General features: G+C 36.5%; 1 protein-coding gene across 19 annotated transcripts in view; it reads left to right on the plus strand.

Moving 5' to 3' along the window:
- Window positions 1-23,908, plus strand: part of SYNE1 (spectrin repeat containing nuclear envelope protein 1) — a 318,475-nt gene that overhangs the window by 75,076 nt on the left and 219,491 nt on the right. For 15 of the 19 annotated variants that reach the window (XM_049801239.1, XM_049801241.1, XM_049801249.1 and 12 more), the window contains 10 exons: window positions 405-583; window positions 2,598-2,794; window positions 2,936-3,045; window positions 7,889-7,936; window positions 12,922-13,029; window positions 13,819-13,956; window positions 15,130-15,294; window positions 18,408-18,520; window positions 19,074-19,242; window positions 22,926-23,022. In XM_049801239.1, the coding sequence (XP_049657196.1) occupies window positions 405-583; window positions 2,598-2,794; window positions 2,936-3,045; window positions 7,889-7,936; window positions 12,922-13,029; window positions 13,819-13,956; window positions 15,130-15,294; window positions 18,408-18,520; window positions 19,074-19,242; window positions 22,926-23,022 (1,324 nt within the window). Of the gene's footprint in view, window positions 1-404; window positions 584-2,597; window positions 2,795-2,935; window positions 3,046-7,888; window positions 7,937-12,921; window positions 13,030-13,818; window positions 13,957-15,129; window positions 15,295-18,407; window positions 18,521-19,073; window positions 19,243-22,925; window positions 23,023-23,908 lie in introns of those variants that run through there. The other 4 variants (XM_049801247.1, XM_049801259.1, XM_049801244.1 and 1 more) reach the window with 2 other exon arrangements.

Below are 23,908 nucleotides of genomic sequence, written 5' to 3' on the forward strand. Positions count from 1 at the left end.
GATCATTGAGGTTGCTTCCATTCTTTAATTGAATGAGCCTCCTCTGAAATTAGTGTATTGTTTTATAATTTGAATTCAAGCTAAATGTAAGGCATTGTCTCCTATTTAAACTGTAATTTGTCATAATAGATAACATGAGACACTTGCATATTGTTAAAGCTGTGGGGTGTCAAGAAAGTGAATGATTGCTAGATGTCTTGTACTTCTGAAATTAACACCATCATCTGGGCACATACATTAGCATTTTTGAAGCTACTTTAATCTACAGTTAAATAAAACACAGCATGTTAATCATAGGTTCTGCCCAACTTTATTTTGGCAATTGTATTAGAAAATTATTTAAGATTCTGGTGAGAATTAAGAAGATCATCTACCAACAGTCCATTAACATTTTTTCCCCATAGATCGAAGAGCTTACCAGCAACCTCCCACAGCTGCAGTCGTTGTCTAGCAGTGCTTCTTCTGTGGAGAGTGTTGTCAGTTCAGAAACTGCAAGTCCCCCAAGCAAACGGAAGGTGGTAACCAAGGTCCAAGGAAGTGCCAGGAAGGCTTTGTTAAAATGGATACAATACACAGCAGCAAAGTAAGTAACCTACAAATGAACTGAATTTATACCTTAAGTGCCTACCTTTTTTTCAGATTCTAAACTCTCTCGGTCAGGGATTATCCTTTTGCTCTGTATTTATATAGCACTTCCCTGTGATCATGTTTTTGACAGCTGAGGCTGCTAAATGTTACCACCATACAAGCAAGTAATAAATAATGATTTGCTTTAATTTTACAAGCAATCATATTTTATAGTTTCTGAATAATGAATGGGTTTATCTTTGACAGAATGAGGAACTCAAAGGGGAATTAGATGTCTGAATGAATGTGTTAGTCCTGCTGCTAAAACACTCAATGTGACAACGCAAGTCCCACACCAACTTAGCATTCCTCAGTGACAGAGCTTGTAGGAGCATTAAATTCTGGCACTTGCTGTTGAAAGGCAGGTGATGAAAAATTATGAATATCCTTCTGCAGTTTTGTGATACAAGGGACATATTAATACCAAAATTGCCCTGAATTTTCATTCTTTTTAATCCAAGTTATTTTGGAGTTATTTCTTGATATATTTTGTTAACCTAAGAATCTTCTCCTTTATTTGGTATAATTATCCCATGTTTGCTCTGCTTCCAAAAAGGCATTAAAAAAGAAAAAAGCATAATTTAGATCAAGAATACAATAGTAGTTTGATAGCTTCCACAGTAAGAAAATAAAAATCAAAGATATAAAAGAATTAAATAGATTGATTTATTCAAATTAAAGAATTGCTGCTCTTTGAACAGATCAATTGTGCAAAATGTGGCGGGGAAATGGCCAGTTATGGAATGGTGCTTCAGAGAAGAGAAATATAATTGTAATGATAGAGGCTTTCCCCAATTCGCCAATAAACAGGTAGAATACAGTAATTTGTAGTACAGTACAGTCTAATTTGACATTCTTCCTCTTACACTGTTGTCAGTAAAAGACAGGCAACTGAAAGTGGTCAGCTGCAATTTCCAGACATGTAAACAAACAAAATACAAACAAAGAGGTTTGTAAATGAAACTGTCAATGTTATTGGGAAGAGTAGGTGAAATGTGTTGAAAAAAGCCTAGAGGAAGGATAGATTGGCCTAGACTGGCTTCACATTGTAATTTGCAAGGGCTAGCTCATTAAAGTCAGTGAAGGTGTTTTACTGATTGCAGTGAGCTTTGAATGAAGCCTTCATTCAGAATTAGTGTTGCTGTGAACCTCCCAATGACATGACTACCTGAGTGTCTAAGTGTGTCCTCAAATGAAGTTTGCATGCTCAGACAAGGTAAAAAACAGTCTTGCAGTCTATGGACAGCCATACCTTTCAGAATTACTTTTAAAAGAAGCAGTCAGGAGTGTGATTCAGTTCTGATTACTTTCTCATTGTATAATACTATTTCTTGATAATTTGTGTTCATTTTTTAATGGACACGTAAGTGTCCTGGGTGTATGAAATTATAGTTTCTCTCATGCTTTTTGTAAGAATATAAAGAAATTTGTGTGTTACGTTTTCACCTGAACAGCAGTGATGTCACTGTTCATACTGTTCATGCTTTCATTTTTAAAGATAACAGATTAATGCAGGTTTTTGGTTTGGGTTTTTTTTTGATTGATACTGATCTGTACCTAACTGAACTGCAGTAGTTATAATGGAGGGAGATATGAAGTGGTTTATAGTGAGGGAGAGAATAGTGAATGGAGCTGTGTACATCCACAGTGTGTGTTGTACAAGAACCTTGAGAACCTTGGTGCACTTCCTTTGTTCAAAATACCATTGGCTTATTGCCACTAGCAAGCCCACTGGAGACAAATACAGTACGTATATGACAAAAAAGTCTTGGATCTTCATAAGCAGAAATGAATTTGTGCAGTGGATGGATGGAGCTGTAGTTGACCTGATTAGCATTGCAGGAACAGCAAGTGGTTTAGGTTTAATGATGGGTAGCCGCTGGATGGAGCACCTTGTCTCCTCCCCTATTTCATCTAGTCCTGATATTGTTGCAAGTCACTTTTTTTTTTTCCCCTTTCATATTCTTTAGGCAAGTTGGAATTGAAATCAAAGATTTTGGACAAAGTTGGAGGAGTGGTGTTGCATTTCATTCTGTTATTCATGCTATCCGCCCAGATTTAGTAGACATGGAGAAAGTAAGGGGAAGGTCAAATAGAGAAAATCTGGAAGAAGCCTTCACACTTGCAGAAGCAGAACTGGGAATTCCAAGGCTCCTTGATCCAGAAGGTACCTAATGTGTAGTTGAAAAAATTTTGAATTACTTGCATGGGTTAAATCAGATATGCTAATTCATAGTGTTTAGATACTTAAGCAGCATTTTGCGCCATTCAGCTAAAAAATAATTTACTGTGTTCTATACTTGTCTAGATGTGGATGTTGACAAGCCAGATGAAAAGTCTGTCATGACCTATGTAGCCCAGTTTTTGAAGTACTATCCTGATCCTCATCATACAGTGACTGACATGCAGGAGAATGACGTAAGTTTCTCTTGCATAACTATACGAATCAGTTTATCATGAGGGAGGCTTTGTAAATACATTTTATAGCTTTCTTATAGTTTATTATGTTTCCTCTTGATGAGCAGTTCAAGGGGAAAGAATGCACAACAAGAGAAAGATTGGTAGAGAATAAAGGAGCAAGTGTTGCAGATGTTTACTAGTAGATGGAGAGAATAGAATGGTGATCCTACAGAGATTTTCCTATTTTCAGTAGTAGGAGCCAAAAAGAACACAGTTACTGTAGATAGTAGCAAACCAATGGATCCTAAAGTTCCCTAAGAGGTTTTCAAGCATTACACCAATGAGGTTGCAATAATTTGTTACCTGAAGCAATGCATCACTTATGTTTCTATCACACTGGCTTTCTGGATAAGAACAAGAATAGTCCAAGAGATTCTTAGGTATAGTCTTTGGGCTTTTAGGCTCTGGAGGCAGTTACAATTTTGGCACAAGTTTCTTTTCTATTGCACGGTGATGTTTGACTATTTGCTCTAAGGAATTGTTTTCAGTCATGTTTTTTTCTTTTTCTTTTGTGTGTGTGTGTGTGTGTGTGCTCTAGTACATCGGCTTTGCACTAGAATGGCTATACTTAGTGATGCCAAGTGATCATGACTCACTTCCTAATCCTGATAATTTGCTTTCTTCATGGCAAACACAGGAAACACTGCTGAGCCAATCTGCTCAGCCCCAGCAAGGGAGAAAGAGGAAGCACTTTTTATCTGTGTTTCTTTGCATACCTGACAGAGCTATAGAAGGGCTTTGAAAGAAGTGAATCTCCTTCCTTATGGCTATGTGTGGCTCAGGCAGCTGTAGCTTCGCTGTCCTATTCCAGTGCCTGAGCACTGGAATTTTTCATTTTCCTTGCTGCAACGTTGGTCTGAGGACATATGTTTGCCCATGCCACAGCATCCCACTCAGCAATGGGGCTGCTGAAGCAGAGGGAGTGAGCACTGAAGCCTCATGATGTGGCCTGTGGCAGGCTAAGGCAGTCCCACCATCTCCATACCATGGCACTCAATGCAGTTTCTGCTGCCAACAGCCTCAACCAGGTCTGCTGCCTGTGCTGGGGTTGGTTTTTGAGGAACAGCCTCACCATCTTCTCCTGAGATTTATGCAGAGACAATGCAGGAGAATGCAGGACTCGGCCACTCCACACTCTGCCTGCCTCTGGCTATACCCACAGAGATGACAGCACATGAGCTGTGAAAGGGAAACTACTGAGTTGTCTCCAGAATTCCTAGTGAATTACTAGAAAGTGAAACAACAAAAATTCATCAGTTTGACATGCTTAGCTCAAGACCACTTCTTCTTCCTAGATATCGCTAAGATATCCCAGTAGCAATCCAGGTGAATTTTGGTAGAACGACTGGTCCCCTGCATGTCACACTGCAGAAATTAGTAATTCCCAGACTTTGAGAAGAGTTTGAGGTTGCACTAGATTTCTAATGTCATTGTTCTTCATTTCCTTGAGGAAGAACTATGTTCCTTCTCACACCAATGATGGAATGTCTGGCAGTTTGAGACAAACTCCACTTCTCCAGTGGAGTCTCCAGTCAAGAATAGTGACGGGGCCCTCAATTTTTTCTGACGCAAATTCTGCTAATCCATCTCTGGAGAAATTCTCATCCTTATCAGGCATCTATGTCCACCTCACTCCCTAGTCCTGCCCACCATAACTTCCAGTTCCCTCACCCCTGGTCATGGTACAAAATGATGACCTCGTGGCATGTGACAGGTTGATTGGAAAGAGATCTGGATGGATCCAGGCCAGTAAGCAATGCACAAGAAGTCCAGGACCCCAAGATATTTGATCTGTTCTCAAGAAAATCATAATGATAGGTTTGGCAGACTATCATAAACAAATTCCAACAAATGCTAGGACCTTAGTTTACACAGTTCCGTAGGAGAGGGGGAAAGAAGCCAGGAGTTAATGCAGTTGATCCTGTTGACTGCAGGATACCTAGGTAAAACAAGATGTCCAGATAAGCCTTGGCAAAATAAGAGCGTCATACATATTATATGATACTCATGGGCAGATTTTAGTGCTGAAAACCCAACAATGCAGTTTAAAAATATAAAGACCTAAGTATTGCATTCCATATTTATACAGTATTTGAAGGGAAAATTGAAAAGTCTCAATCAAATGTTTCATAATAAAATATCCTGGGGAGGTTTTTTTCACTGAGTGCCTTCACATCTTTTAGCCCAAATTCTTAATTGCATATGGGTTGGTGAAAATTAGACAAAGGATCATTTAAATCACCAGGTTAAGTAAGGCTATCACAACAGCAGATCCAAACTGATACTGTTGCCAGCAGCTCAAGGAAGATTGCCAGCTGGTGAGGACACACTTGGAACACTGTGTCCAGCTCTGGGCTCCTCAGTATAAGAGACCTGGACATATTCGAGACAGTCTAAGGAAGGACCACAAAGCTGATGAAGGGACTGGAGCATGTCTTCTATGAAGAGAGGCTGAGAGAGCTGGGGCTGTTCAACTTGGAGAAAAGGAGGCTCAGGGGGTCTTATCAATGTGTACAAATACCTGAAGGGAGGGTGCAAAGAGGACAGAGCCAGGCTTTTATCAGTGGTGCCCAGTGACAGGACCAGAGACAATGGGCACAAACTGAAACACAGGAGGTTCCCTCTGAACTTCAGGAAACACTTTTTTCACTGTGAGAGTGACTGAACACTGAGACAAGTTGCCCAGAGAGGTTGTGGAGTCTCCATCCTTGGAGATATACAAAAGCCACCTGGACATGGTCCTGGGCAGCTGGCTGTAGGTGGCCCTGTGTGAGAAGGGCAGTTGGACCAGATGACCTCCAGAGGTCCCTTCCAACCTCAAGCATTCTGTGATTCTGCAATTCTGTGATACTATTTAAGAGCACAGTTGATACATTTAAGACTTCTTTTAATGAAACAGTTACAGTAGCGGTGGTCTTGTAATGCAAGGGGAATGCTCTTTTCTAAATGGCATTGTACAAGAATGGAGTTTTAAATTCCTTTAAAAAAATGGAAAAATGGATTCTGTTTATAAGAGCAAGAACTATTTTCTTTAGTACTTAAGAAAACATTCATGAACTTATCACTTTGCAAATCTAGGGGAAATCTTTGTTGGCAGAAGTGACTGCTTGGAATCATAGTATGGCAACTGACTTTCTTGACCACACAAGCCATTTAAATACCTTTTTTTAACCCCTTTCTGCACCCATGGTTATTCTGGTATTCGCCTTGCTAAATTAGTTGACTGGAAAAAATGCAAAGGAGAGAGCACTTCTTTTCTCAGTGCACAGAGTTGGCAGTGAATCAGATACAAGATATTTGTGTGACTTTATAATCCATTTAGATTGAAAACTCGTTTGGTCTTTTTCAAGAAGTGTTGTCCACAGGTTCTCTTCTAGGTATACAAACATATGCAAGATCAGACCAAACATGTAAGATCGGTTCATTTTAAGATAGTCTTTTGTGTTTTGTGGAAACCATGTAAGTGAATTGGATGCCCTTGTGATCACTGTATCTAACAGTGCAACGTAGAACAGTATCTATTGCCTCTTTCTTCCCTCTTACAGACCTGGAGTATCCATGTCCATCATAAAGCTTTCCATAGGAATTTTGCATTATTTGGTTAGCTTACTTATTAAGGACAGGATTTATCCATCTTTAAGAATCTAAACGCAAGGTACTTACACTCCACCTGTAATCAGCGAGAGATAGACACTTCTCCAGATGGCATCTTTCTTAAGATAGTGCCCTACATAAACTGTCTTCTGGAATTTCGCGTTGCATAGCATTTCAACAGAGTTAAAACTGACTCAGATGAATCCTTCCCTTAGGTAATGATAGATAAAATGTTGTTGGTAGCTGATTAAGAAGAAATCTAGGCATGCTTTATATTTTTGTGACTGCTATAATTCCCCTATTCCTAGCCTTTTTCTCTTCCCCCTGAAGTGTAGTAAAAGGAAATATGTATCACAGAATGGTAGAATCCAGGTACCTGGGAGAAATAACTTTGCAAGAGTTTTATCCCTTAAACTCCTGCAGTACTCTTAATTTCTTGTTTTCCAAAACTAAGCACTGAGTTGTGTTAAGTGCCTGCTGTAGAATGAGATGATTTGGGCAGTCGGTGCTAGATGCAACTGTTTTTTTTCTATTTGTCAAAAAGAACTGAAAGAGTGACTATCTCAGTTGCAGATGCCTACATTTAGTTAGAAGAATCTTACTTCAGAGTGGAGTGTGTCTGGGTGGTTTCTGGTGGGGGGAGGATTTCTACCCTCTCCCCCTGCCCTCCAGCCAACTCAGCTGCCACTGTGTTTCCTCAAGATGTGTTGTCCACACAAATTCCTCTTCATCTTCCCTCCTGATTCAATGCTCAGTTTATAAGGAATTTGCATTGGAAGAAGTGGAGTAAAGATTGAAGCTTATCCCTTATTTGTGGTTCAGAGGGAACAGCTATTTGCATGGGCATTTCCAAAATTAAAAGGGATGTAATATCTCATGCATGGACCAGCTATGCACATATGTGAACTCGTGTAGTCAACACATCTCAAAGAACCACAGTTACTCTAAGGTAAGTAACTATTTTGCCAGATAAAATAAATCACGTACTGACTAGTAATCTGGAAATCAGATCTAATATGAAAACTACTTCACTAGATGTGATACAGACACATGAACTTGATAATATTTTAAGTACATCTCGTATTCTTACACATGTGGCTCTTTTATTGTTCTCTGTGGACTTTCTGCTTCCTTTGCTTTATTTTGTTTGCATCTTTTTTTTCCCCCCCTCCTCCTTCTTGTTTTTCCATTTGTTCCATATTGCTAGGAACTTCAAGCAATCCCAACTTTTGTCATTTCTTTTATGAAATTTAAGGTAAGGGTAATATGCTCCAGAATAATAGCTTGAGTTGGACCTTTCATGCTTGTTATCTGTTTTATCCTGCACTTATTTTACTTTAGATTTTGGCTGGGTTTATGTACATTGGTTTGCTATCCTTACGTTAATCTTTCCAAAAAAGCAAATAGGTGAACGAAATGAGTCTAAGTCTACTTTCTTACATAAGCTGATCCTAACAGCCTAATGCTTAATTTTGCAAATAATTTCACAGAAATATTATAGAAAAGCAAGTCAACTTTCCTATAATAAATCTCAGACTATGCTTTTGGTTTTCTAAAGTATATATATAACCATGAAAAAATAGAGTATGGATCGATGTTTCTACTCATCTAAACTCATTTTAGATGGATATTTTTGTATGTCCTTAGGTTTATAGAGTAGATACTAGATTGTATATATGATTGTGTTAGTGATGTATGTGGACTGTGGGTTGGAAGGAGAGAGCATTCATGTGTAATTGCATGATATGCACTGCTTCTTTTCACGTAAATTATGTTTTTAAAAATACATTTTTTTAATCATCTTGGACATATAGATGCTTATAATTTTCTAGTACTAACTGAGAGAAGTTCAGAAATCTAACATGGAGTATTTGAAATGAACAGTCAGATGTGAAACTGGAAGACTGCGGAAGTGAATATATTATGAAAAAAAATAACAGGTGTCAATGCAGTCAGTCAACACTGTTTATACTTTGACCTGATTCAGTTAACTACCTTGGTTCCACACCCATTTTTTGTGTGTGGGTTTTTTTGTTTTTAATATATAAGCAATAGATTATTTCCAGGTAAGTATGATCAAGGGTTCATCTTGTCTTATGTGTATCTAACTAGTGATATGTGTTGAAGCGAAGATTAATACTGATAGCAGAATTATTCCCACCTTCTCAGTCCATTCAAGTAAGTTTGGGCAGCTTTAATGGGATATTGTTGTACATTCTTAGCATGACACAGCCCCAGTGCATTGCTGCTTAAACTAGCGAAGATTTGAAGTGGTAAAAGCTCTGTCAATTTCTTTATCTTGGTATAAATTTAACTACAGTGGAAGCACACTTCAAAGTATTTCTGATGTAGAGTTTTTAACTTCTTGTGCTCTGATGAGCAAGTAATTCAGAAGATAATCCTGTCCCCTCCAACATCTTTATGCCAGCAGAGTTCCTCAATATAAGAGGAATTTCCTGAGCAGCAGCTGCAAAAATAACTTTCCGAGCTCTTCCAGTGATTTACTGTCTACTTTTACATATAGGCATTAATAGCTCATCCCAGAAGATGATGCTTGGCTCAGCATTCACCATGCATCTGTGATACTGTTGTCAGTGAACATTTTTCAGTAACATATATACAGATATACATCCAGTAACACATATATATAAGCCAGAGGTTTCAAAAAGAATAGCATAGTTAATTTAATTTGTGTATAAACATTTTTAAAGTGACTTGATTTTCTCATCACATAGGCAATACAACAGTTCAACATACCTGAAAAGCAGGTGACTTATTTTTTCTTTAGATGTAAAAGTTCACATTTGAAAATTCTATCCTGGCTGTGCCTGAGAATTTGAAGGTTCACCTGGTTTATAATTACATATTAGAGAACACAACAAAGTACTCCTTTTCCAGTCCATAATTAAATTTCTTGTGAAACACAGATGTGTATTTTTAGCTCTTCAAACACCAGAATATTCTGTATTTTATGCAATTCTCAAATTAACTCTGGCATATCAGTTAATAAAATAATGTTTTGACTGTGAGTCTGGGCTGAAAACTTTCTTTGTAAATTTAAATTGTACCCCCGTATCATATTGGAACTCATAAAAACTTTTCTCTAATGACCCTCTTTGATGTTCTTTGGCAGTTAAGTGCTCCAGTTCTGTTCATCTCTGCAAATCAGTGAATATTCACAGAATGGTGTCAGGATAAATTAATACTTTAAAATGCTGTTTGGAAGTAGCATGCAGAATAAGTCAGAGTATCTTAGATAAACTGAAATAAACGTGGTCAGAGATCAATGATCCTCATACTGGGGAAAGCACAAATAGTTGTAATTGTCCTAGGTAGCTTTGATGGTTTATGTTCTGATCTGTATGTTACTTCAGATGTACAAGCTTTAGAAAATAGTTTACATGTCTGTAACAATATCCTTTTGATACTTTTTTACTAAGAGTAAGAACCACTAGGCACTAATGAAAGTCTTGTTTTAAAATTAAAATCTTGTTTTAAGAATGATAGCTCATTCAACCTGGTGTCGGTGACAGGTGCCTTGGTGTCTAAGAAAATGAATCTTTTATGTCAGTTACCCAAACTGAGACTTTAAAATGTTTTTGTATCAACCAAGGACCATTGAACCAAGTTTGCAGGTGATAAGTGATGCACTGAACTGGAAACCTGTGAAAATATATGAATAAATAAATAAAATGCTTATCATGCATTGCTGCTCAATGTCTTTAATGGCATTCAGTTAGGTAGTTACTGCAACACCTACAAATTCTGCAATTAAAAAGTAAACAAAATATTGTCGAACTAAATAGTAAAAAAAAAAAAAAAAAAAAACAAAAAACCAAAAATCACAGAAAACTCAATGCCACCAGTTAGCTTTATTTTTTCACTTAATGTCAGAGAAATGGTATGTGATTTAAGAGGCACGGCTGTTTGTGTTCTTTACCTTCAGGTACCATAGAGGTGTTCTTGATCCTGGTGATATTCTATTTCAAAAAGATTTGGCCAGACCAGGTTTTAGCCATTATTAAATTTTTAAGCTATGTTGACAGGAATCTTGCAAAATACCTGTTTTGTTCACATTGCTGTATGAACAGTTGCAGCCACACAGATGCTCTTACAAAGATTTACCTTAAGGAGGTGCTCCTCAGCAGTAAGAATGTGAGCCATAGAAGAATAAAAGCCAGTGTTTTACAAAACTGAATTTATAGTGTGAACTAAAGGTAATATACACAACATTGTGACACACTTATTCTCTTCCTGACTTCAAGAATATCTTAAAGTTTCAGTTAGTAGAATTGTTACAGGACTTTCAATCCGTTAAGATGCATAGTTTAGTATTGCCTTTATGTAGCTGAGAGCTAATTACTAATAGAGATTTCAACAGTCTCACTAAAGTTATAACTTCTAATGAATGGAGTTCATTTAATACCAAAATTCTTTTTTTGATAGCTGAATGAGTAAAGAATTCTCTCTTCTTATATTCTTCTCCTCATACAGGAGTAGTCCTGGCTTTGCTGCTTTTCTCAAAGAATCTTGATGTTATTTTTCCACACACAGAGCCAACTATCAGACCAGAAGAGTAGGAATTTTATTCTCCTTCTCTATATTTAAATTACTTGAGAAGTTGGAAGTACTGGGAGTTTTGGCTTCTTGGGACACTATGTGCAGTCAAGGAAATCCCAGCATTACAAATAGCTGGAGCAAGGAAGTGTCACATGTGTCCTGTACTGTTTCTCTGGTACAACCTTTTGGCGAGTGTCAGAAGACAGGAGCATGAGCTATAGTGAACTTTGTTCCAGTACAGCTGCTCTAATAACCTTGCTGCAACTACCCAGCTAAGAATTTACGTAGCGAGTTAACAGATGTAATACCTGTGATATTTGCACAATCTGTTGTGCAAATTCTGTCCAGTCAACCACTCCTGTTTTGAGTAGAGGATCAGTTAAGAGAATTGGTAGAAAACATCAAAGGAGGTTTTCTTTCCTGTCTGAGGATGCTGTCCTTTCCTCAGCTGAAATGAAGCAATAGCTCTATATTTTTAAAATTAGTAAGAGAAGTTATATTTTACATATTTAAGGCAGCTTTCAAAGAAAGGAACCCTAATTGGCTCCTTTCCCAAGTTAGGATCTTTTCTTATAAGATAGCACTTTGTTTCTTAAGTACAGTCAGTGGCTTTTCTTTTTTATCACATGGTCCAGTTTTTCTTCTCTCATGTAATGCTTGAAACTTAATTACTCATTTTAGGTGATTAATTCATTTGATGTGGTGTTTCATTTGTTCACATTATGTAATAGATCTGTTTCTGGCAAATTTTACAGTAATATGGTTTCTTTGGTTTCAAAGAGTAGCTTCTGATTAACAGCCAGCACATACGGTTCATTGGTTGGAAATCCAAGACAGACATTTTGTATCCTACTTGATTAGCCTGCTTACACAGTGCACCAAAAAAGTTTCTGTTGTCTGCTAACCTTCTTATATAACATGCTTACAGACCTGAGATTTCCTGTTAGTATTTTTCTATTCACTGCCAGGTCACTGAATTCTGCAGAGAACTTTGCAGCCCTGCAAAGCAACAGTGCCATGACAGACTGAAGTGTTAAAGCAGAACTGTAAAACAGATATGCTGTTCTTCAAAGCCATAAAATGGCATGGAAGGAAAAGAAACTGAACACAGTTTTCTTTTCATTTTCCTTGTTAAAAAATTCTCTATCAAAATATTTTGCCAACTTCTGAACTTGGAGCTTGATGTCAAGGATTGCCCTGAAGTCACTCAGAAAATAACTTGTTTTTTCAGCAATAGCAGACCAGATAATAAAATGGTGGTAAAAGATGATAAAATCCTCTCCTGTCTCAGGTCAATTAACTTTTACTGAAAACTGACTCTGCAAATATGTGGAAGACTAAAATTAGCTGTTGCGGTATATTTAAAGGACTTTGTGTTAGTTTAACATCAGATGAGAACTGCAAGTAATATCTCTGGCACTGCAATGTCCCAAATTGTCATGATTTCACCGCTGTAAGACTCATGTCTAGATGCTGAGTTCTCATCTTAACACTCAGGAAGTGCTTTAAAGTTAGACTGTATGAAGATAAGTGATGAGAGAATTGGGTCCAGATGTTCCATTGGCTGTCACTACAACTAGTGACCTTGACTTGCTAGAGAGATGTTAATTTCTGGGCTATCTGACACCTTTACTAATAGGCTGCAATGTTTTTTGTGTGTGTGGTTGTACTAAATCATAGAAGGAAGACAGACTGATGCTGAGAGACCTAAAGGTGTGGGCAGAACAATTTGAAAGAGACTTAGCCCGAGCACAGGTGGCAGAAACAAGCTTACAGGAGAAATACCAGGTAAGCAGTGGGGAATATTTTGTATGATAAGACAGTATTGTCATCATTATGTGTAACGTACTGCAGTATTTTATGCAATCTGTATATATGCAAGTCAATTTACTGTAGTTTAAAGAAATAAGGACACAGACTGTCTTGGCTTTTATTGGTGGAGGAATTATAATGTCAGCTCCAGCTTTGCTACGTAGGACAGTGCACAGATGGTTTGACTAACAGAGAGCTTTTTCTAGCAGTGTGAAGAAGGACTGTCCTAGTTAGAAATGAGCATGTGTCTGTACAGTCCTTCCAGATCCTGCGTGATATAGCTCAGATGGGAGGTATGACTGAAGGCTGGTTGAGGTGACAGGTGGAGAGGACAGGGCTTAGGACTTCATTTTTACCCCTCTCTCAAAGGTTAATGTCTAAATCAGCAATATAAATTTTGACCTAAATTTTCTCCCAAAGCTCAGCTGTTCTCTAAAAGCAGCCACTGTCTGTCACAAGTAGCATTTAATCCGTTTGCTAGTTATCTGATCAATTATTATTTCCTTTCACATAGGGTTCAGGCATCTGATAACTAAAGGGACATCAAAAAGTCCTACCTGTATTTCCCTGGAGGTTCTACAGTCTATTAAAACCTTTAATAAAATGCATTTCAGTGTAAATACACAAGTTTACTGCTACTCCTCTTTGGGAAGGATTAGGATTTCTATCAGCACAAAATTGTCATAGGTTGTAGTACTCCGTAAATGTTGAAGAGTTTAATTCTTTGACTCTCTGCTACATTGATTGGATTTTCTCTTTGTGCAGTCCTTTAAGCATTTCAGAGTACAATATGAGGTAAAAAGGAAACAGATTGAACTTGTAACTCAGTCATTAAGGAAAGATGGTAAATTATCACTTGATCAAGCTATGGTGAAGCAAGCATGGGACAGAGTTTCTTCCAGGGTAAGTTGAAAATTATTATGCTATATGTTTTTTATTAAATGAAGCATGAGAATTTAAAATCATTAAGACACCTGTTTGCTATTGATTTTATTAGGCATTAGGAACCTAAAAATGGACCAGGTTTCTAGCACTGTTAATTTATTTTGCATTGGTTTTGGGAACATTTACTGCACTATCATCTTTAATATTGCTCAAAGACAGAATATGAACTTTAAGAAAAAGACTATACTTTGAGGTTTCCCTTTATTTGAAAGTATGTTAACAGTGCTTAGCCAAGTTCAAAACATCATTGATAAAAAGCAAAGTATGCACAATACCCCTTCAAAATGCAATGTTTTGATGTAAATTGCTAGTTATCTGAGAAATTCTAATATAACACTTTTTAATACAACTAAAAAAAATATCTGTGTAATACTGAATACTTTATCAATAAATGAAGCTGTAAGGCTATTTTTGACCTGGTTGCAATAATAATAAATTAATATTATTATTTGTGATAGTAATTTTGTAATAATTGAATGAAAAATCCCAAGAGACTTATATTGTTTGTCCCAAATAAGGTTTTAAATCATCATTACTCAGTCTATATTCATGGATTTTATTTATGTCATATATTTAACAGAGGATTTGTTTAAAAATATTCTGGAGGTTTGACATAACTTTCATTATTTTTTCACTCCCGTAACTGGGATTGGCAATAAGACACAGTATTTTACTACTGTATTCTTGACTCCACAGTCCTTTGAGACTCATTTGCACTTTACACATGGAAAATATGTTCAAAATGAGATTAAAAGATTTTATGCAAGAGCATGAAATAAATAACATTGGGTGGAAGAAGGTCTCACATCCCTTTCTGTGTCTATTAACTGATGAAATTCCAGATCTTTAGTTTGTCAGTTTTTGCAGTTTAAATGTGGTCAGTTTTGTAACTCAGTTGCCATTCTGGAAGGGAAATGTATGGATCCATGAATCCTTAGAGAGATTTTCTTGCTTGTGAGAATGCTATAATTTCAGAACTAATGTGAAGTTATATACCTAGGTTTATGTCTCAAACATACTCTATTATGTGGGGTTTTGGTCTTACAGTATAAATTCTGATTTTTCTGAAGATACATGTTTGTATAATTAAGCAAGCAAGGAAGTTCAATCCCTCTTACTTTTATTTCCTAGCTACTTGATTGGCACATACACCTTGATAAATCTCTTCCTGCACCTTTGGGTACCATAGGTGCTTGGCTCTATAGAGCAGAGGCTGCTCTGAGGGAAGAAGTAACTATTCACCAAGCTCATGAGGAAACAGCAAATACAATACACCGGAAGCTTGAACAACATAAGGTAGATCTACATGCATTCATTCTGTGCATTATATGTCATTGTTTCCAAAGCTGTAAATCATCCCTACTATACAAAGAAAGATTATTATTTATAGTTTCTGTGGGGAGTGTCATCCTGATGGTAGCTAAAGCTGTCTTCTAGTGATGACTTGAACTGTGATATCTGTGTATCTTACAAGCAATATTAAAAATTGCTTTTGAATGTTCCTGTTTCTTCTATCTGAAAGATATCAGGTATCAATATTTTAAATGTTCCCCTATTCTGGGATTCCTGTTGAGTAAAAATTCCATACAGAGCTCACAAGCTGGGTACATTGGTCAACCAATATGAACTTATTAGGTGAAATAGGAAAGAGAGAGCAAACGTACTAAGTGTGCTGATAGTCAGTGCAGGTGATATGCACTGGGGAAAAAAAATAAAATCAGGTGAATTTTCATAGTGTTGTGATGACAAATAGCATAAGAATTCCCCTCTGCTGTGGTAAACAGGAAACTTTTCCAGATGAATTTAAATAACTTTACCATTATTCTTTGCTGAGTCCAAGTTCTCATTTAAAATCAAAACTGTGAGGTTTGTCTGAATTTATGTAATATATATCAGAAAAATACAGACAGAAATTGTTGGTGAGATGATAAAAGAAACTGAATCAGTAAATATGATGGAGAAAGGAAAAAGATAGTGTAGAGAAAGGCTGCACTTGCAGCAGTAAGTCTGTATAGTTTTATATTGCTGTTTTTCCTCCATCACTACTATTTTAAAACTTGATTGTAGTTTTGTTATTTTTTGTGTTTAAGATATGTGTGGCTTTTTTATTAAAAATAACGCCATATAATGAAAAGCTGAGAATTTTCATGGTGATCTTGGAACAGCTGTGACAGACAATGGTAGTTTATCTGGAAGATCAGTTGGGTCTTCTGATTACTCTTTATTAGAACAGTGGCAGCTCTTCTAACTTAAGTGGTGGCTAATAAAATTTAACCAAAGCAATATTAAAATCTATGAGGAAGATGCTGTTTTCTTTCAAGGTCTAGTCTCTTGTAATGCTGAATTTGATTAGCTTTCTTGTTAACATCAAATGTTTCAGGATTCCTAAGATTTGACATTTGTTTAAAAAAAAGCAAGTCAAACACTTTTTTGTTCTTATAATGTGAACACTATAGACCTCCTTTTGATACATTCATAAGAAACACAAAAGAGTTTGTCCCAAACTGTGTTTTCTTTGCATCAGAAATGCCATGGTGAGCGATTTCTACACCAACAAATAAACTTTGATTTAGGTTAGTCTGTGCCAAGGGAGTTTTCCCATGGCAGTGGGATGGAGAAAGCTTCCAGAGAAGCATGTGTAATTTATATCTGTTCCTGGAGTTTGTTTTCTCGCTCAGATTTGCCTTGATGAATCCTAATGTGCTATTGTGTAGTACCAGAAATGTATTAGTGTATTTTTTTTCAGTCCTTGTTTCCTAGGAAGTTGTTGGGGTTTGTTTGTTATGGGTTTGTTCAGATAACATCATCACTTTCTCTATATCTTTGTCTCATCTGACAATGGGTTATTTTAGTGAACTTTACAGCTTATGGCCATTTTGAAGCTAATATAAATGTACCAGCTTATTTGGACAAACCTTCATGGAATCAGGCAAGCACTTTAAGTTTATTTTAGTTAATATTGCCACCAAGATCCAGAAATTAAGAACAACGTTTTTGTTGATGGTCATTTTGCAGAGCAGGATTGCACCTCATGAGAACACTATATAAAAGTTTTCATAGGCTTCCAGTTGATGTTAGTTGAAACTACTGGGGTTTATTTTGAATTATCAATGCATGTTAGGGGCATCCCTTTTTGTCTGGCAAGGTCTCAGACGCAGCTAGCTGAGATACTTGTTCTAAGTCTTTCCTTTATGTGAGAGTATGTTAGTCACAGGATACCTTCACTGAGGTTTTCACCGTGGTAAAATCAGTGCATCACTTGCATCTGAGAAAGCCTAGTTTGTTTCTCTTCACAACAAGGTGTTGGCTGAAGTGGAAAACAATGAAAATATAGGCAGGTTGGTGGGGATGGTGGGAACATTTGGTGGGATGAGCCAGTGAATTACCGTTAATTTCTGCTGTGCAAACACTGGGTGTTGACTGGGGAGGAACCCTTCCTCAGCACATAGGAATAAAGAAACATCCGTGATCAATACACAAGCCTGCATTTTGTTCCCTCAGGTGAGAAAGGGGGACCTTTGTAAGTTTTCCTTTGCTAATAGGCTTCTGAGCACTATGTGCCAGAAGCTGCCTCTATGCAGTAAAATACCCACTGTTCTGTGTCCTCTCAGCTGCCAGGGACTTGACGTGTTACTGTTGCGTTATCTCTTCAAAGACTACTGCCAGTCATTCATTTTAATATGTAATCTCCAGGAAGCCGTTTGAAGCAGTGTTGCTTAGTTACAGTTGAAATGTGCTCTGCTGTAAGGTTTTTGCCGGTACAATTCTTATCACAGGGATACAGGTCGGGTACCATATTTTGCATTCGTTCATGTAAAACAGAGAGAGCGATCCTGAAATCTTTTGATGGTGAGAGAGTGAAAAGTTCACTAAATATTAAATAGGTACTTACATAAGGAGTTATGGATCTTCTGCCTATATATAGCAGAATAGAATAGTTGCTGAAAATTTGAATCTATACATAATAAAGGTTAGTATCTGTTATAAAGACGTAAAGAGTAAATTTAGCAAGATTATGCTGTTGTGATGTTAGAGTATTTGCAGACTGCATTTCAGGGATTATTTAATACAGTTAAGAGTTCTTGTTTTGTTAAACCTTTGCAGTGTATCCTCTGTTTTAAAATCTTACATAATTGTTAGACACAGCTTTAGCAGAGCATCTTATAAGGGGGTTCCCTGTGTAAATGTTCAAGTTGATGTAAATGCTTTTGTGATATGCTTAACCTTGCATGCAAATGTGAGAGCATGATCAAATAGTTAACTATATTGAGTCATCAGCGCAGGCTTAAAATTGTGCTTATTAGTTAGATAGCCTACTGTGAGCCTTGTCTCTCTCTCTCTCCCTCCCCCCCATCCCCCCTCCTCCCTCCACTCTCTCAATCTCTCTCCCTTTCTTAAAATCAAATCAGGATCTGCTTAAAAACATAGATGGTCACAAAAAGGCATTCCATGAGATCCACGGGGCCAGGTCTGTTAACGGAGTGCCTGTTCCACCTGACCAATTAGAGGATATGGCAGAGAGGTAAGGCTTTCAATCTGAAATAAAACCCTTCTGTGAATGAAAGGAAACCTGTTTGCTTTTTAATCTGTTCATGTAGAAATCACTGTCTAGTTATGTTTCTCAGTGGCAAGCATGAAAAAAATTGGAAGGAAAAACCTCCTAGAATATGCATAAAAATGTACCAAAAAGCATGATGCTTTAAAGATTGATAAGAATCAAAATAAGCTATTGGTTTGGGAAGGGAATACTTTTTTTACATTGATTCTGTTATTACTTGTCCCTGAAAGAAATCTTACATAATAATAGCCAAGATGCATGTGGAAAAAGAAAAGAAAAATGACTTTGCAAAACTTAGTAACAGATGTAAACTGATGATTTGTATGAGTAAACAGAAATTTAATTAATTTGCTATTCAAGAGCAGTCATCAGAATTATTATCTTGCATAATTAAATGTTTGTAGACTCTGAATTAGGTGAAAGGTTAGAAAAATATCTGAAATGTAACTAAAGCTTTCAGTCTCTCCTGCAAAAATGAATATTGCTGTATTTTGCTACAGTGTGATTCATTTTATAGGTTTAATTTTGTTGTCTCTTCATCTGAGCTCCATCTGTTGAAGATGGAGTTTCTGGAACTGAAGTACCGTCTACTGTCACTCTTAGTCCTTGCAGAATCAAAGTTAAAATCATGGATTATCAAATATGGAAGGCGAGAGTCGGTGGAACTACTTCTTCAAAATTATATTGTAAGTTGGGGTTGTTGCCTTCTTTGTATAATTATTTTTGAAACAGTCATATTTAAGATTTCTAGAAATGAATAAAAGAACAGAAACAGAAATTAGCCTTGCCAGTCATCAACTTTATGACTGCATTCTTATGGAATATGTTTTCAGAGGTGAATCTGTCTTCCCCATGGAGGAACTATAGTCAAAAGGCTAAAAATGAAAATTATTCTCTTTGCACCATCTCTTCAAAAACAGAAATAACGTCCCAGCTGCTAACTGTCTGACCATCAACTTACCAAGCATATCTGGAGGTTCCAAACCCTAGATTTTTACATACCTTGGATAGCAATTCTGAAGAACTTAATTTCATCTTCTTTTACAACTGCATAAGTGCACTTTATAGTGACTATACATAGATTAAGTGCAGAGATAGAGGATGTTTTTGGCATGCAGTACCCCACAGTATTTTTTTTTTTAAAGTCTTCCAAATGAAGAAAAAAAAAAAAAAAAAGAAGCTATGCTGCCTCTGTGTACTTGTTCAACATACTATACTGATAGGGGAGTCATTTTATTCTTTTAAAGAATGGTTTTTCTTCTGCTCAGCATTAGTATATTAAACCCATTACTTTATTTCTGTTTGGGAAAGAGACTGATCCAGCTCTGCATCATCCATATATCATGTTAAGAAACAGAGGCTATTGACTTATAAATGCTCGTTGATATGTTCCCTTTCAGTCTTATGCTGCTGTATCTTGTTAAATCCACACTTGCAGTGCCAAGTGGCTGGTAGTAGAATGGTACCACTGCTGCACTTCTACATTAGAGTGTGAGGGTTTCTTTCAAAAGCAGAGCTATGATAAATACTTTTTTTATCCCCTTCTATCTAACCCATACAAGGAAAATTACACAGGAAAATTCAGTTTGGAAAGAATTCATACAGTTATAGAGACATTCAGAGCCAGGACATTGTGTGGAGAAAGTTATCGATGCCTTTGGAAGAAAACTTCAAACTCGATAAAGTTCCTCTACAAAGTGAGAATTGAAGACCCATTCACACTTTTCCCTTTCTATGTTTAAACTTTAGCAGTTAGGGACACATAAAAATTCAGGAGTTAAGCCTTGTTTTAGAGAAGCTTTGCAAAATTCAGATGGCTATTTAAAGTAACATAGTTTGCTAGAGGGTTGTGCAATAGCTAGGAGTTATAGTCCATTTGTATGCTCTCTAAGACTGTCACAAAAACTACTACAAGGTGACAAGGCAAATAATGAGGAAGTGGATAGTTTGACTTTTGGATTATTATTTTATACGCTTTCTTATTTTTTGCTTTAAAATGAACATTAAGTGGTGAATTTGTATGTTATTTTGTAATTGCCTCAATTATTCTTGTGCTTCAGACCACTAATGCTTAGATGGTCATTAGGGGAAAGAAAATGCTTCCTTGCATCATTTATGAAAATGCATCACATCAAAATGAGGAAATTGGGACAAGAAGATAAATAGAGCTCAGTTTCATTCCTGATGGCCTTGACTTCTGGCTCCTTCCAGGTGTCCAGTGATGGAAAGAGGCTGTATTTGCTTTGGCTTACCTAGGAGCAATTTTCTAGGACTGAGAGCCAAGTGTTACTCTTCCAGTAAATTAGGAGTCTTATGTAGGAAAGCTGTAGTCAGTACCGTATAGTCATTGACTATATTAGTAGGAGAAAAAAAATGTAGGTTTGTTTGTCTGCCAAAGCAGACTGAGCAATGTCAGCATTCTAGGAACATGCGTAGTTAGGATCTGGATAGAACATATGCCTGGAGACTATTTATGTACTGTACTGTAGCTTAAAAATGAAAGTGGTGTTTGTTAGTTTATCCCGTCTTCTTTCACCTCTCTGCCATATGCCAGAAGTAGGGGTCAGCACAAATTATACGCCATCAGTCTGAAGAATATACTGTACCAAAGCCTCAGCTGTAATGGAGATACTGGGTACAGTTATCCATGGATTTTAAACAACGGAACTGTGTTTAGGCATTGCTGTATTAGCACTTTTTTAGCACTGTATACTATATGTATTTGGGAAAAGCTACATATTTTCTTTAAGGGATCTTGTCAGATGGGAGAAAGTACTAATCAGTAAAATGTCAATATTTAATTTTTGAAAATATTTCCAATTGCCTTTGAATTCAATATTATATAAGTCATTTGATACAGTCTTTTACTTTCTCATATGAAGTCCTGCAGTTTTTGGTTCAGGGTAAAATGTCTGTGTGTATGGGTTTGGCAAAAGTGAAAGTCAGGTGTTTGTCACATAATTCATGGTAAAGCATGTAGTTCTTTATACATGCCAGATTAGGGTTTTTTTAACAGTAGAGCAGAGAAAAATTCTGATTGTCCTTGACTTCTAGTTTCCTTGATTATAAAGACATTTCTAAATTACATACTAGATAACTGTGGTGATTTGACATAGCAACTGTAAAAGGTTTTAAAATAGAAGATTTTTAGATATATACTGGCGGGCAGATTAATTTTTAAAACTATTTTTCATGATACATAATGTGGGTTGATGAATACTCAAAATCAAATTCTCCTCTTCAAAGTACATTGAACTTTGACCTCATTTGAATCTTGGTTTTACCAAAATTGCACTAGTACACATAGAATTTTGTCTATTCTGGTATTCCAAAGCTTGTGTAGACGTATGCAAGATATACTTGCCTTCATTTTGTAGATCTGTAACTGAGGAGGCATGGAAGGTAGTTTAAGTTACAAAACCATTTGAAAACTCTAGGTAACTACATTAGGTAAGGCAATATAAAAGCTCTGCAAAAGCCCCCAGGTTTTTCTCCCTTTTTTAACAGTGGTAATGCAAGATACAATATGCTTGCATAATACAGAGATATAATTATATATCACACTTAAAGGAACTAACATTTCTGAAAGACATATTAAAAAAAAAAAAATCAGTGTCTTTTGCCATAAGGGATAAAGAGGCATAAATTATAGAGAGTCATAACTTTGTGACCAAAATATTTCCAGATAAATTATTCATTATGCTATAACACATTACACAGCTAAAACATCACTCACAAAGAAAAAGCGCTGTGTCACACTTTGGAAAAACAGAATCTCTTTGTGCAGAGTTTCCTTAATCTTATTTTTACCAATTAGAAAGGAGGTAAAGGAAGACTGAAGTGTAAGTCAAATGTTTTTCATCTCTTAAAGTGAAACCTGCCTTTCTGCAAAGGCTTAATACAGGAGCAATTTTTAAAGTTTAACTGGATTTGATTTTTCTGGTGACCTATATGGATGAAATTTTCTCTTTTATTAAAATTATTCCAGTTAGAGTTCAGTGTAAAACAGTTTCCATCAAATAACTTTTAAACTAATTACTCAGTTTCTTCACATTCAAAGTATCATATGCTAGTGAGTTTCAGCAAGTCAGCAACTAGCAGAATAAGAACATATTAAATAATCTTTCCAAATACAAAGTAAATAAACTGTATTTGTAAAGGCAGACTCTGCTGTACCATTAATTTGAAAAGGTGAAATTTAAATATTATTTTATAATGATGATAATTTAAATATTATTTTATAGTGACAAAAAATGAATGGAGGAATAATGAAGTTAAAAATTGTCATCACTCTCCTGATGTAATTTCAGGGAAATTATTCTTAAAATCTACTTTTATTTTGTCTGTTGTAATCTTTTTTTCTTTTCAGTCTGTTATTGAAAATAGTAAGTTCTTTGAGCAGTATGACGTTACTTACCAGATCTTGAAAAGAGCAGCTGAAATGTATGCCAAAGCAAATGGTTCAGGTAAATGTCTATGTTTCTTTCATCATGGGGACACCATTTTAATCTCCTTAGACATAAGTATGTTCTAAAAAGATCTCCTAATTTTTGTTTCTTCCCTGCAGCAGAGCTGTACAGCAGCTGCAGTTCACCAGAGAGGCTACAGCCTCTGGTAGCAATTTCACGTATTCTCTAGCATGAAGCCATCTGGTACAGAGCAGCCTGCCATCCCGTTAAGGTTTCTTAAACTCCAGAAGAGGGTGATCGTGTTCAGACTTCCTAATAAGAGAAGTCCATGATCCACGCTAACTTCTGGATTGTTTCAGCGTTGTTGATTTGGGCCAAAAGTGTACCAGAGACCAAATTAGGAGTAGGGAAGATCATGTTCTGGTGCCTGGAAATGCTACCTGGCTTGGTTTCATGTACTAGAAAAAGACAAATAGAGAGTTGGTCCCAGTACAGTTGTAGTAGCAAAAGTATCCTCTGATTTATTGAAGATTCTTCATTAACTGTGAAAACCTGTAAGAGGAACCCAAATGATAGCTGAAGTATGGATATACATGAGAAAAATGGGTAGCTGATTCAACAGCTGCCTCCTGTAATTCCTGAACACTGCTGAGTTCAGTGAGAGCGCATGAGGTCAATATTTGACCTAGATAGTTACAGACATGAGATCACTTTAATCTCTGCTGAGGAGATAACACAATAAAGTCTGTGGAGGATTGCCACAGCTGCTGAAATGGTTAGCAGATGTGGAGAGAAAATGGAGATATCTTTTTTTTGGTGAAATTTAAGTTGGTGATGGTGATGCTCAAATTTTTAAAAAGTAAACAATTTTTACAAGGTATTATTACAAAGAATAAAATAAATAGATTTATTCAATGCTATTTAAAACAACCAATAACAAATT

This window comes from Accipiter gentilis, chromosome 5 (assembly GCF_929443795.1).
Source record: "Accipiter gentilis chromosome 5, bAccGen1.1, whole genome shotgun sequence".
NCBI lineage: Eukaryota > Metazoa > Chordata > Aves > Accipitriformes > Accipitridae > Astur > Astur gentilis.